Source organism: Trichomycterus rosablanca, chromosome 3, assembly GCF_030014385.1.
Source record: "Trichomycterus rosablanca isolate fTriRos1 chromosome 3, fTriRos1.hap1, whole genome shotgun sequence".
Classification (NCBI taxonomy): Eukaryota; Metazoa; Chordata; class Actinopteri; order Siluriformes; family Trichomycteridae; genus Trichomycterus; species Trichomycterus rosablanca.
Window position 1 is genome coordinate 23,308,687 of NC_085990.1, and position 15,338 is coordinate 23,324,024.

Here is a 15,338-nt window from a genome sequence, read left to right on the forward strand (position 1 = left end):
CTGATTGTTATTTTAAGTCCCAGTTATAGACTAACACTATCTAACTAAACTAATAATACACAAACAGTTGTACTTTTCATGTCTTTTATTGAGCACACTGAGTAAAGATCCACAGTGCAGGGAGAAAAATTAGGTGAACCTCTGTGTTAAAGACTAACTGGCAAAGGGTGTTTTAATTAAAGAGATGAGATTTGAAGTGTGGGTTTCACAGATGCTTTACCTATTAAATAAAGGCACACAAAGCCAGGTTACCCACATTTGTTCTTATCTAGAAAGGTTGGTTTGTGTGAACCATGTCTCAAAGCTAACAAATATCTGAACACCTAAAAGACATGTTTTACAGATGCAAAAACCTGGTAAAGGCTACAAAGATGTTATGAAAGTGGAACATTTTAAATATTAAATGTGAAGCATGGTAGCCTGGCCAAAAAAAGGTCACCACCTGGATTTAACTAAGCAAATAGGCCTCCCATTGAATAATTACTGCATGGGTGATTAATAATTAATGCATGAATAATTGATGCATGTTTTAGCTGGCAACAAGTTATTTAACCCTAACTGATGCAGTGAGTAGCTACTCATTTGTTAAACAATCATGTCGAAAGACACGTCCTGTGGTCGTGGAAAAGATGTTAATCTGTTTCAGAAGGGTCAAATTATTGGCATGCATCAAGCAGAGAAAACATCTAAGGAGATTGCTTAAACTACTAAAATTGGGTTAAGAACAGTCCAACGCATTATTAAAAAGTGGAAGGACAGTGGGGAAACATCATCTTCGAGGAAGGAATGTGGTCTGAAAAAAATCTTGAATGATCGTGAGTGGCGATCACTTAAACATTTGGTGAAATCAAATGGTAGCAGAACTCAGGGATATGTTTAATAGTGAAAGTAAGAGCATTTCCACACGCACAGTGCGAAGGGAACTCAAGGGAGTGGGACTAAACAGCTGTGTAGCCTTAAGAAAACCACTTGTCAGTGAGGCTAACCGGCAAAAACGGCTTCAATTTGCTAGGGAGCATAAAGATTGGACTCTGGAGCAATGGAAGAAGGTCATGTGGTCTGATGAGTCCAGATTTACCCTGTTTCAGAGTGATGGGCGCATCAGGGTAAGAAGAGAGGCAGCTGAAGTGATGCACCCATCATGCCTAGTGCCTACTGTACAAGGCTGTGGGGGCAGTGCTATGATCTGGGGTTGCTGCAGTTGGTCAGGTCTAGGTTCAGCAACGTTATGTGCCCAAAGAATGAGGTCAGCTGACTACCTGAATATACTGAATGACCAGGTTATTCCATCAATGGATTTATTCTTCCCTGATGGCACGGGCATATTCCAAGATGACAATGCCAGGATTCATCGGGCTCAAATTGTGAAAGAGTGGTTCAGGGAGCATGAGACATCATTTTCACACATGGATTGGCCACCACAGAGTCCAGACCTGAACCCCATTGAGAATCTTTGGGATGTGCTGGAGAAGACTTTGCGCAGTGGTCCAAATCTCCCATCATCAATACAAGATCTTGGGGAAAAATTAATGCAACTCTGGACAGAAATAAATGTTGTGACATTGCAGAAGCTTGTGGAAATGATGCCACAGCGAATGCGTGCCGTAATCAAAGCTAAAGGCGGTCCAACGAAATATTAGAGTGTGTGACTTTTTTTTTGGCCAGGCAGTGTAGTTCTGTCATTAAATGGAATTGTCAACAATCCAAGCAAATTACAGTGACATGCAAAGACCAGCCATTTTACTGTACCCTCTGGCATTTTACCTTCAAAAACCCTAATGGCACTTGGTACTAATATTTGCCTGAAAGGTTTTGTCAATTACCATACCTATGAGCCAAACACAAGCAGGTGTATAGGCAAAATCTCCATCCTCCTAAAAAGCATTCCACACTGCCAAATCTGGCAAAAATCAGATATGGGGGAACCTAAGGTCCAACCCCAAACAATCTTTGTCTAATAAACACTTCCCTTCTTATTTTTTGGCAATAAGAAAGCCCACTGCCTAGCCAGGGGAAGAACTGAGAAGTAAAGCCCAGACCTCAAAAACTCCCAGCAATGGACGTTATGCCTCTAATAACTGTGTATATGCTAAGCATCTGGCAGGCAGAAAGGAACTTTCTACCCAACTACACACTTCGCAAACTAACCCCAGATGTCAAGACTCGAAAAACTATCCGAGAAGATGTAAAGACCAAGTTCTATATTCTAGCTGTCTCACTGGACAAACCCAACTTACTCACTCTCACCTAATAAGGGGGGAGGAGACTCCACTCATGTTTGCCACATTCCACTGACCATCAGACACTTACTTAACTGTATGTCCTAAGTATCAAAGAGAGAGACCACTAGGTAATACAATAAAAACATTTTTAACCTTAATAGATCTAAAATAGTTGATATTTGTGAGGAAATTTAATATTAAGTTGGTGATACATATATGGGGGGAAAAAAACAAATCCAAATTCAAAGGGTTCAAAGATTTAGCATTCTTCTTACATTCTGCTCTATTTTACCTTTAACTGGTTGTTACCTTTAAACCTCTTATTATGTTTTCATACAGTATAAAAATGTCAAATGTGTTATTTGTGTCCAATACACAATTAGTTCATTATTCTTATATGGCTCTGTTTACATTGTGTTGACATTTAGCAGAACCATCATCTTCAATCATTCACAAATAATCTGAACAAATGGTTAGTGGATTAAGACCAGTTGCAAGACTGATTTGAATCCTTCTTTGATAGGTTAATTAAAATACTTTAAATCTTTTTTGTAGGTTAAAGTCCCAGCACCCAGCTTTTGTTACAGGCTGACTGGACAATGTACCTGTGTATTCCCTCAACACAAGTCACCATTATATCACCCACCTGTAATGCAGACTCTCAGAGAGATCATGCAGGTAAAGTAATTATTCGCTTGTTTCTTCAGTCAGAAATGTAGTGATTTATTCTACTCCTCTGTTTTTACTACACCAACTATTTTTTTAGGGTGAGCCCACAAGTCGTCGGTGCAGTTTCAGTGCTACATTGGTTTATAAGAGAGAACAGGTACATTCATCAAAAAAGTTATAAATTGTTGTTTTGTTTCTCATGTTTTTTTGCTAAATATATAGAAATGCTATCACATTTGCTAGTCACCAGATGTAGAAAACACATTTATTCTTACCCGACTCTTTAGAATATGTTAACATCTTGGTTTTTTAGAAAGTTTAGCTTCATTCATTTAGGTTTAAAATATACAGATTGGTAAAAATTCAAAGACAAGCCAACATAAACTGTCTTTCTATGGTGTTTGGAAAGTAAGTTAGCAAGACTACCAAAGTGCATCTTGCAATGAATTCTGTTAGTCTCTGGAATTGTACAAAAATTATTAAACACCATTTTTTACTGTTGACTGTGCTGAAAAGTGTTGTCCTATGCATCACCAGAAAGGCCATTTTTATAAAAATTTACATTTTACAAAAATGCACAGAATTTACATTTTAGAATTACATTTTTACAGAAAGAGCTCAAAATTGTGACCAAATGGGTTGCAAGATGAAATTTACTGACAAATGAATAAACTAGGGCTGTCGAAGTTAACGCGATAATAACGCATTAACGCGATTTCAATTTAACGCGATTAAAAATAATAGTGCCGTTAACGCAAATTCTAGTTAATGTTGAGACTTGACTGGTAGAACTACAACGCTCGGTTACATTATGTTAACATTATGTTAAAACAAACGTTTTAATGTCGGACTTGCCATTGTTTTTCATTTGCGGTTTGTTAACATAATGTAACCGAGCGTTGTAGTGATGCACTTATAAAGAAATAAATACACGCTATATTCACAAGTTGTCGGGAGCAGAACACTTTTATTAACTTATTCTGTTAAGGTACCAAATACCGGAAAGCTGAGTCAAGCACGTTAGTCCATGCACTATGGAAGCCCCAAAGGGTCAAAACACACTCACTTCGTGTAGAAACGGCCATCAAACCATTGTCACAATACAACCACAGAAAAGTCTGTTACAATAACTACGCCTTATCCCACCTAAAGCACCGCTGATCTACAATGTTTGCTGATGGAGAAATTCTAACCTACAATCTGACATTTACTGCCTAGTATGTGAGTGAATAAAACTCCCTTACAGTTTTCTCTTGTCCCAGCAGTTTTTAACATCAGTACATTTAGCATAAAATGTGTTCACCATTTTAATTGTAACATTTCACATAAAAATCCTTGTTTTCTATAACATTTACACAGATTTTTTTTTTAATGCGATTAATCGCGATTAACTATATGAAATTCTGAGATTAATCGCGATTAAAAATTTTAATCGTTTGACAGCCCTAGAATAAACACTTTACAGGATAGTGATTAAAGCCTTAAAGGTCCAGTCACAACACTGACAACTAAAGTGAATAACACTGATTATCTCATTATAATGGCGCCTGTAAGGTTTTTGTTTATTACATAGGTAGCTGGTTGCATGTGTGTCAATTACCTGGGGAAGAGGTGCCACCAGGATGCATTATAGAAATAAGGCAAGCTGGTGGATGGTAATGTTCTGCTGGGAAACATTGGCCATGTGAACATGTGTGGGATGGGCAAACAGATTCAATTCATGGTAGTCCCACCTAGCAACATACAGGACTTTAAGGATTTGCTGCTAACATGTTGTACCAGATACTACAGGACACTTTTAGTGGTCTTGTGCAGTCCATGTCTCGACAGGTCAGAGCTGTTTTGGCTGCACATGGGGGACCTACACAAAATTAGGCAGATAAGTTTAATGTTATAGCTGATCAATTTATAACTGTAAAATACATTTTTAAGTCCTTGTTATTGTGTTTATCCACTGTTATGAAAAATCCTGTTAAATACTGTAATTTTGGGGACATGTGATGCATTGCAAAATACACTGAAAGACTATAAAACAATACAGAAGTTCTTAAAACTGCTTCTAAAGGTCAAAATCTTGTTTATTGGCACCAAAACCATACACATCAAGTAGCAGCATGAGTAAACTTAGCACCATCTATAAGCTCTTCAGCAGTCCGTTTTAGGGTAAACCTCATCGTATTTTATGTCTACTCTTGTGGTTTATTTATTTCAAAGATAGACTTAATTTTTACTGTATGGTTTTTGGATGCAGAAAATAGGAGAGAAGAATCTCTTGCTGTTTGTGACAGACTTGAGCCTGCAGGATGAGCAGAGCTCACTGAGCGCTAGCAAAACGCTGCCTTTATATGTGAGTCCCTCTTGCTTTCTTCAAAGCTTTGTCAGCCAGGCCATCACCACCCCTGAACTCAGACCAACATTAATCTTCAGAGATGCTTTAATAGAGCAGGGTAAGTTGTTTGATTGTTAATGATTGTGTGTGTTATTTTATATAATTGTTATATTGTTGCTTGTGTTAACAAAGTTAACAAAGTTTTTTTAGTTTTTGAGTATGGCTTGTTTTGTCTGATGTCTGTTTAAAACAGAAACCAAAATGATTTAACCCTTAATCATGACTTATTTGCGTATATTGAACAATGATTGAAATGTTTTTTTAATCAATAGTCTTTCTTTTGAATAAATCCATTTCCTTTACTGTTACAGGTCAGATATTGTTATGTGGGGAGTCTGTAGTCCAGCTAGACTTAGAGCACATGCCAACTTCAAATACTTTACTGCCTCGCTCTGTTCTACTAGATGAGTTGAGCCTAGAGAGCCCACCTCGTTCTCTCTGCACCCTAACAGGTTTGTACATTAATAAATCACCTATCTGTTCTTGGAGAGGTTTGAAGATAAACTTTTTGGGATCAACACATTATCTCAAACTGTTTACTGGTTCTGTTACTTCTGTTTGTATCAGAACAAATACTGTGTATCAGGTGCCGCAGTGTTGTTGAGATTTTTAAACACCTCAATGGCAATGCTAAGAAAAGAATAGTGCTGTAACCAAGATTATAAAGCTAACAACATCCTCTGATGAAAAACTGTCTCCACTGATAGAGTATTATTACTTACTGTGCAAAAAAAAAAAAATCTATTGTTTTTACCTGTATAGCTACAATTTGGGCAATTACTTTTTTCACATGGGTGATAAAGAGCAAAGCTGTGTGTTGTCTTTGTCTAATATAAAATTATTTAGAAGATCTGAAACATTTAAATGTAATGGTTTGGCATTACCAGCCACTGCAGCTGATTTACAGTGCTCTGTAAAAGTATATACCCCTTGCCTGATTTCTTCTATTTTGCTAAGGTGCCACTAGCCAACATATGTGGTGTCTGGGAAAGACATACAGTGTCTATAGAAAGTCATCATACCCTATAGAAATCCTTGCCTTTTGACACACCAGGCTAACTGGCGCAACTGTATTGGTTTTGATAAACTTCAGAATAAAACCAGCTGTAAACAAAATTCACTATGGTTAGGAAAGGTGATTTTAAATTGACAAGTTGTGGAAAGGCACAAGTTAGGAGAAACTGCTTGACAGAGCCAGATATTGATTAGGAAAGCTACCTCGAGCCCAGTGGCAACTTTGAATGACTTGACCAATGGCTTGGTGACAACATTCTCACAAGCTTTACACAAAGCTGGCCTGTATAGCAGAGTGGCAAGAAAAAAGAAGCTCCTGGAAAAGTGTCATGCTGAAAGACCAAGATGAGACCAGATGAGACTAAAATCAAACATTTTAAGCCTGAACTCCAAAGGGGTATGTTTTTTTTCCAAAAAGAAAACCAAACATAGCACACCATTGGAAAATACAGGGTACCTACTGGAAAGCACGGTGGTGGCAACATTGTTATGAGGATGTTTCTCTTTAGCAGAAATTGGGCAATTGGTCAAAATTTAAGGGGAAATTGATGCTGTCAAGGACATTCAAATTCTTAAGCAAGACATGTGGTACTCAAAAAAAGCTAAAGTGCTAAAAAGCTAAAGATAGGCAGGAGGTTCTGCTTCCAGCATATGACAATGACTCTAAACATGTGCAAAAAAAACATAGCAGTGCCTTTAGGATAGGAATGTTCATTAGTGACCGAGTTAGAGCCCATACCTAGATCTGCATAGAAGTGCATTGTCGGCACAAAATTTGACTGAACTTGAACAATTCTGAAAGGAAGAATGTCCAAATATTACACAATCGAAGTGTGCTGCACAGACATATCCAAACAGACTGATAGCTGTAATTAAAGCAAAAGGTGGCTCTACGAAAAATTAGTGGGCTAATCATGTTTCCAGTTCTTTTGTTCTAGTTTTACATTTTTTTATTATGTTCATAACTGTTTCCTTTTTTCTTTGTACTTGAATGTTATAAGGCAAATTTTGTTAATACTAATGGAGAAAGATGTTTTGTGGGTGTATTTTCTATATGCCTCTTAACCTAATCTGTGCCCTCATAATCCACTTTATTTGTATTCAATGCCTGTTTTGCAGGAGTGGTGGTTGATGTGGACGAGAACTCTGCTTTCTCATGGCCTACATGCTGTCAGTGTGGAAGTGACTGCTTAGAGGTGGTACAAAATAAACAGTAAGTAATAAGTTGTAAATTCTTATCAACTTTCAAGAGGAGGCTTAAATATTTTAGACTTAAAAGAACATTGACTAATAGCATTTGGATTGGTTTGGTTTATTTACTGATAGTTATCTAATAAAAGCCTAATCTGACTTAAATAAGCCTTAATATTTCATAAAGTTATTATTATTGTTGCTATAGAATATGAGAAGAGCTTAGCTATGATGCATTAATTTGAAATGTATTCATTTGATCCTATTGTATTGGTTATTCAGGGAGGAATTTCTTTGTGTAACATGTGGAGTAGAGGAGAAACCAGCAATAAAGATGCAGCTTGAAGTGTATATCAGCTGCCCCTTTTTAATTAACTGTACTGTAAAAGTTAAGGTAAGTTTGAGTTGATCAAGTATTTTGTAATTACACTGAAGATATTAATGTTATATACAATATCTAATACCTACTTCATGGGTTAATGTAAATTACCTTTACAGGAAGTTAACAATTTTTACATGCATTATGTGTGTGAACTAAACCTAAATCAAGATTAATAACTGCATAATTATACAGAGCCATAATCAGTAAGATTAACTGAACCAATTCTGTCGTCTAACTGCATGTTTGAAAAGATGCATAAATTGACTGATTGTCTTTACCAGCTACAACAGAAAACCATCATGTCCCTTCTGAACTCAACAGGATGTGCTAAGGTATGTTTTTAATCATGCTTCCATGATTTCTTTAATTTTTTAAAGCATTTTAATTCTCAAGGATAACATACTAGCGGAAAAAGAAAAAAATATTTAGATTTTTAATATAAGGTATTTAGTTAATACATATGCTACATAGTTAATAATGTTAACAGTGCCCATGTCAGGATGTTAAATTGTTATTTTGATATTAAGGGTGTGTTTGAAAACCTAGTGAGCTGTCTACATAGACAGCATTTTACGTTATCCTGCGTGTGCTCCAGAGAAGAAGGCTGTTCGAATTCTTAGATGCCTTAAAATGCTGTCTAGGAAGGTACCTTAAATTTGAACGGTATTTTGACTGAATAATGAGTGAGCATCCGATGCTTCCTTAGTGGTAAGGGCGGCACGGTGGCTAAGTGGGTAGCACTGTCGCCTCACAACAAGAAGGTCCTGGGTTTGATCTCCAGGTGGGGCGGTCCGGGTCCTTTCTGTATGGAGTTTGCATGTTCTTCCTGTGTCTGCGTGGGTTTCCTCCAGGTGCTCCGGTTTCCTCCCACAGTCCAAAGACATGCAAGTGAGGTGAATTGGACATACAAAATTGTCCATGACTGTTCGATATAACCTTGTGAACTGATTAATCTTGTGTAACGAATAACTACTGTGTCTGTCATGAATGTAACCAAAGAGTAAAGAACATGATGTTAAAAGTCCTAATAAATAAACTAATATATAAACTTAGTGGTAAAGGAAATCCTAGCATTCAGTGCGGCACAACTTTTCTCACAAAAAAATGCAAAATATGGCGGACAAATGCATAGAAACAAGCGGATTTTTTTTCAAATGTAAATACATTATCATGTTGTTTTTTTTATTTGTATAAACTTGTACAGGTGTATTTATTTGCAAATTCGGGCTTGTCAGTGACAATTTTACCACTTTTGGTACACTGAGGGAGATGTTAGTTGACATGCTAGCGCGTTGTGCCACCTCGTTCTATTGGTTTGAATGGCATGAGGCTAACTGTGTTAGCTTAGTAAGCGAAAACTGATGTAATTGCTGTCTAAGTAGCGCGTCTGAAAAACCTGACTTATAAGTCGATGACTTCTTAGAATCCTCTCTACTTAGGCAGCTGCCTATGGCAGTAGACAGCTAGGTAGCTCACTAGGTTTTCGAACAGACCCTATATCAAAATCTGACTGCCTCAATCAGAAAACTTGAACTTTAAATCTTTTAGCAGGACAGTGATTTGGCTGTTCCTGTTAGGGGTTGCGACAGTGGATCATTTGTGTTCATCTTGCCCTGTCCTGAGCATCCTCCTTTGTCACCCCTACCACCTGCATGTCCCTCTTCACCACATCCATAATAGTCCTCTTTGACCTTCCTCTCCTCCTTCTGCTTGGTGGTAACATCCTACATGTGCTGTCCATCTAATTAACTTGTTCCCAGTTCTGTCCATCCTCGTTACTCCCATTTTTTTAAATAATTTAACGAGATGAACAAAGATGAGCAGTAATGATGTGCAGTGTGAATGGTAATGTAGGTACAAAATTAAATTGGATATATGCATTAAAACATATAATACCTGACCCTGTCCACACAAACACATTGTATATGAATATTATTGCTGCTTATGTGATCGTACTACTTAATAGTTTTCAGACAAACAGTTGATCTTTTTTGACAGGGATATGAGGTGGAGCGTGTTCTTGGGAAGAAGGTAGGCCCTCTGAGTGCCTTTATTCATGTTATCAGCAAGTGTTCAAACATATGGATGGGTTTGGAGGAGATAACACTTTGACCTGACCACCTTTTTTTTCTTTTTTTTCTTTTTTACCACATACATCACTGGTTTGTTCATTACCTAAAGGAATTGCCTCTTGATAATTGAATTAAATGTTGGGAGTTTTCTTGGACCAAGCAGCACACCTAAAACATTCGTACTTCACTTTTCCTTCTCTGATTATCTGCTGCAATGTAACTTGCATGTTGATGTTTCACTTTGTATTTTTCTACACTCCTGCTGAAATAAATTACATGATGGTTCCAAGCAAAACATTGTGCCCTATTGTATCAATGGTCAATGCTTCAATGGTCAGGACTCTCCCAGGACCAGGTATATCTCCCAGGTATTATTTGGGTGGTGGATCATTCTCAGCACTGCAGTGACACTAACATGGTGTTAGTGTGTGTTGTGCTAGTATGAGTGGTTAAGACACAGCAATGCTGATGCGAAGTTTTTAAACACCTCACTGTCACTGCTGGACTGAGAATAGTCCACCAACCAAAAATATCCAGCCAACAGCGTGCTGTGGGCAGCACCCTGTGACCACTGATGAAGGTCTAGAAGATGACCAACTTAAACACAGCAATAGATGAGCGATCGTCTCAGACTTTACATCTACAAGGTGGACCAACTAGGTGGGAGTGTCTAATAGAGTGGACAGTAAGTATTTAAAAACTCCAGCAGCGCTGCTGTGTCTGATCCACTCATACCAGAACAACACACACTAACACACCACCACCATGCCACGCCACGCCACCTAAATAAAACCTGCTCTGTGGTGGTCCTAAACATTACAGAACAGGGTGAAAGCAGGTTAAAAAGGTATGTAGAGAAATAGATGGACTACAGTCAGTAATTGTAGAACTACAAAGTGCTCCCATATGGTAAGTGGAGCTGATAAAATGGACAGTGAGTGGAGGTGACAAAGGTGGTTTTAATGTTATGGCTGATCAGTGTATATATAAATATGTGTGTGTGTATATGTGTGTATATACAGGTCCTTCTAAAAAAATTAGCATATTGTGATAAAGTTTATTATTTTCCATAATGTAATGATAAAAATTTAACTTTCATATATTTTAGATTCATTGCACACCAACTGAAATATTTCAGGTCTTTTATTGTTTTAATACTGATGATTTTGGCATACAGCTCATGAAAACCCAAAATTCCTATCTCAAAAAATTAGCATATCATGAAAAGGTTCTCTAAACGAGCTATTAACCTAATCATCTGAATCAACGAATTAACCCTAAACACCTGCAAAAGATTCCTGAGGCTTTTAAAAACTCCCAGCCTGGTTCATTACTCAAAACTGCAATCATGGGTAAGACTGCCGACCTGACTGCTGTCCAGAAGGCCATCATTGACACCCTCAAGCAAGAGGGTAAGACACAGAAAGAAATTTCTGAACGAATAGGCTGTTCCCAGAGTGCTGTATCAAGGCACCTCAGTGGGAAGTCTGTGGGAAGGAAAAAGTGTGGCAGAAAACGCTGCACAACGAGAAGAGGTGACCGGACCCTGAGGAAGATTGTGGAGAAGGGCCGATTCCAGACCTTGGGGGACCTGCGGAAGCAGTGGACTGAGTCTGGAGTAGAAACATCCAGAGCCACCGTGCACAGGCGTGTGCAGGAAATGGGCTACAGGTGCCGCATTCCCCAGGTCAAGCCACTTTTGAACCAGAAACAGCAGCACTGGACTGTTGCTCAGTGGTCCAAAGTACTGTTTTCGGATGAAAGCAAATTTTGCATGTCATTCGGAAATCAAGGTGCCAGAGTCTGGAGGAAGACTGGGGAGAAGGAAATGCCAAAATGCCTGAAGTCCAGTGTCAAGTACCCACAGTCAGTGATGGTCTGGGGTGCCATGTCAGCTGCTGGTGTTGGTCCACTGTGTTTTATCAAGGGCAGGGTCAATGCAGCTAGCTATCAGGAGATTTTGGAGCACTTCATGCTTCCATCTGCTGAAAAGCTTTATGGAGATGAAGATTTCATTTTTCAGCACGACCTGGCACCTGCTCACAGTGCCAAAACCACTGGTGAATGGTTTACTGACCATGGTATTACTGTGCTCAATTGGCCTGCCAACTCTCCTGACCTGAACCCCATAGAGAATCTGTGGGATATTGTGAAGAGAAAGTTGAGAGACACAAGACCCAACACTCTGGATGAGCTTAAGGCCGCTATCGAAGCATCCTGGGCCTCCATAACACCTCAGCAGTGCCACAGGCTGATTGCCTCCATGCCACGCCGCATTGAAGCAGTCATTTCTGCAAAAGGATTCCCGACCAAGTATTGAGTGCATAACTGAACATAATTATTTGAAGGTTGACTTTTTTTGTATTAAAAACACTTTTCTTTTATTGGTAGGATGAAATATGCTAATTTTTTGAGATAGGAATTTTGGGTTTTCATGAGCTGTATGCCAAAATCATCAGTATTAAAACAATATAAGACCTGAAATATTTCAGTTGGTGTGCAATGAATCTAAAATATATGAAAGTTTAATTTTTATCATTACATTATGGAAAATAATGAACTTTATCACAATATGCAAATTTTTTGAGAAGGACCTGTATATACAGGGGTTGGACAAAATAACTGAAACACCTGGTTTTAGACCACAATAATTTATTAGTATGGTGTAGGGCCTCCTTTTGCGGCCAATACAGCGTCAATTCGCATATACAAGTCCTGCACAGTGGTCAGAGGGATTTTAAGCCATTCTTCTTGCAGGATAGTGGCCAGGTCACTACGTGATGCTGGTGGAGGAAAACGTTTCCTGACTCGCTTCTCCAAAACACCCCAAAGTGGCTCAATAATATTTATATCTGGTGACTGTGCAGGCCATGGGAGATGTTCAACTTCACTTTCATGTTCATCAAACCAATCTTTCACCAGTCTTGCTGTGTGTATTGGTGCATTGTCATCCTGATACACGGCACCGCCATTGGATGCACATGGTCCTCCAGAATGGTTCGGTAGTCCTTGGCAGTGACGCGCCCATCTAGCACAAGTATTGGGCCAAGGGAATGCCATGATATGGCAGCCCAAACCATCACTGATCCACCCCCATGCTTCACTCTGGGCATGCAACAGTCTGGGTGGTACGCTTCTTTGGGGCTTCTCCACACCGTAACTCTCCCGGATGTGGGGAAAACAGTAAAGGTGGACTCATCAGAGAACAATACATGTTTCACATTGTCCACAGCCCAAGATTTGCGCTCCTTGCACCATTGAAACCGACGTTTGGCATTGGCACGAGTGACCAAAGGTTTGGCTATAGCAGCCCGGCCGTGTATATTGACCCTGTGGAGCTCCCGACGGACAGTTCTGGTGGAAACAGGAGAGTTGAGGTGCACATTTAATTCTGCCGTGATTTGGGCAGCCGTGGTTTTATGTTTTTTGGATACAATCCGGGTTAGCACCCGAACATCCCTTTCAGACAGCTTCCTCTTGCGTCCACAGTTAATCCTGTTGGATGTGGTTTGTCCTTCTTGGTGGTATGCTGACATTACCCTGGATACCGTGGCTCTTGATACATCACAAAGACTTGCTGTCTTGGTCACAGATGCGCCAGCAAGACGTGCACCAACAATTTGTCCTCTTTTGATCTCTGGTATGTCACCCATAATGTTGTGTGCATTGCAATATTTTGAGCAAAACTGTGCTCTTACCCTGCTAATTGAACCTTCACACTCTGCTCTTACTGGTGCAATGTGCAATTAATGAAGATTGGCCACCAGACTGGTCCAATTTAGCCATGAAACCTCCCACACTAAAATGACAGGTGTTTCAGTTATTTTGTCCAACCCCTGTATATATATATATATATATATATTAGGGCTGTCAAACGATTAAAATTTTTAATCGCGATTAATCTCACAATTTTACATAGTTAATCGCGATTAATCGCATTAAAAAAAATCTGTGTAAATGTTATAGAAAACAAGGATTTTAAGTGAAATGTTACAATTAAAATGGTGAACATATTTATGCTAAATGTACTTATGTTAAAAACTGCTGGGACAAGAGAAAACTGTAAGGGAGTTTTATTCACTCACATATTAGGCAGTAATACTATCTAGCAGAGAACCTTGACTTCGTATATATGTCAGATGCGTAGTTATTGTAACAGACTTTTCTGTGGTTGTATCGTGACGATGGTTTGATGGACGTTTCTACACGAAGTGAGTGTGTTTTCACTAGGGATGCATCGATACCATTTTTTCTCAACCGAGTACAAGTACATGTATTTTTGTACTCGCCGATACCTATTTAGAATGATGCAATCTGGAGCATTATGGAATAGTTTAGTTTTTAGTGTAAAATAGTGCAGTGGAACAGTTGCTTGCCATCACTAATTGTAAAAAAAAAAAACACCGCACAGACATTATTGAGAAAGCTTCTGACAAGCTAACGTAAACGTTCATTAATAAACGCACGTAATTAACGTTGTGCATACACGCGATGCGATTCTGCTGATTGAAATATTTACTTTAAAAAGATAATACAGTCCGATCCCATCTGAGCCGATTCTATCAGCACGTTCGTGGTTCACCTCGGTAAATCGTAAACGACTCTGAGTCGACTCCCGCTCTGTGGTAATAACCAGTATAATTAAGCCTGAGCTTTATAAGGTAAGCGAGTCACACAAAATGTTCTGTAGTAGTTGGTGTTTATTTACAACCGCATCATTCATCATAACAGTAAACACGGAGAGATGACTGAGAAAAGAAACTTACGCTGCGCTTACAATGAATCGATTCTTGAATCACTTGTATCGACACTGTGAACAGAGAATTGAACACAAACAGCGGTCGCTGCTTTTGTAACCGGTTATCTTCACTGAGCTCTATTTTTAAGGGTTTTTTTTGTCAAACGGAACTAAAGAACATTAAACGTGCGTGTGAGCGTGGTCAGTGAGAATAATTCAATCTGTCTCCCGTGGGTGAAAAATGAATTGCTTTAGTTTTAGAAGTGAAAAAATCTCGTAATGTAATTAGTGCGTTAACGGCACTATTTTTTTTAATCTCGTTAAATTGAGATTGCGTTAATGCGTTATTATCGCGTTAACTTCGACAGCCCTAATATATATATATATATATATATATATATATATATATATATATATATATACATACATACTGTATATATATACATGCCTCTTTATTAGATATGTAATCTTATTTTTTTATATTCTGTGTATGTATATAAGCTTTAAACACACACTGCCTGCTTATTTCCCTTATGTTAGTCAACATAAAAGCTTGGCATTTGCCCTTTTAAATACATTTCATTTAAGTTTCATCAACAACTTTATCCTTGTCTGGATTGCAGCATTCCAGTTCAACCAGGAAACACTGGATTCAAGGCAG

The 15,338-nt window shown here is 38.5% G+C and overlaps 1 protein-coding gene across 4 annotated transcripts in view; it reads left to right on the forward strand.

Moving 5' to 3' along the window:
* spidr (scaffold protein involved in DNA repair) overlaps window positions 1-10,234 on the forward strand; it is a 62,455-nt gene extending 52,221 nt beyond the window's left edge. For 3 of the 4 annotated variants that reach the window (XM_062991090.1, XM_062991086.1, XM_062991087.1), the window contains exons 13-20: window positions 2,778-2,900; window positions 2,989-3,048; window positions 5,143-5,338; window positions 5,592-5,732; window positions 7,414-7,507; window positions 7,768-7,879; window positions 8,149-8,199; window positions 9,866-10,234. In XM_062991090.1, coding sequence (XP_062847160.1) covers window positions 2,778-2,900; window positions 2,989-3,048; window positions 5,143-5,338; window positions 5,592-5,732; window positions 7,414-7,507; window positions 7,768-7,879; window positions 8,149-8,199; window positions 9,866-9,979 — 891 coding nt within the window. In that variant the 3' untranslated portion in view covers window positions 9,980-10,234. The remainder of the gene's footprint in view (window positions 1-2,777; window positions 2,901-2,988; window positions 3,049-5,142; window positions 5,339-5,591; window positions 5,733-7,413; window positions 7,508-7,767; window positions 7,880-8,148; window positions 8,200-9,865) is intronic. The other variant, XM_062991089.1, reaches the window with a different exon arrangement.
* Window positions 10,235-15,338: the final 5,104 nt, after the last annotated feature.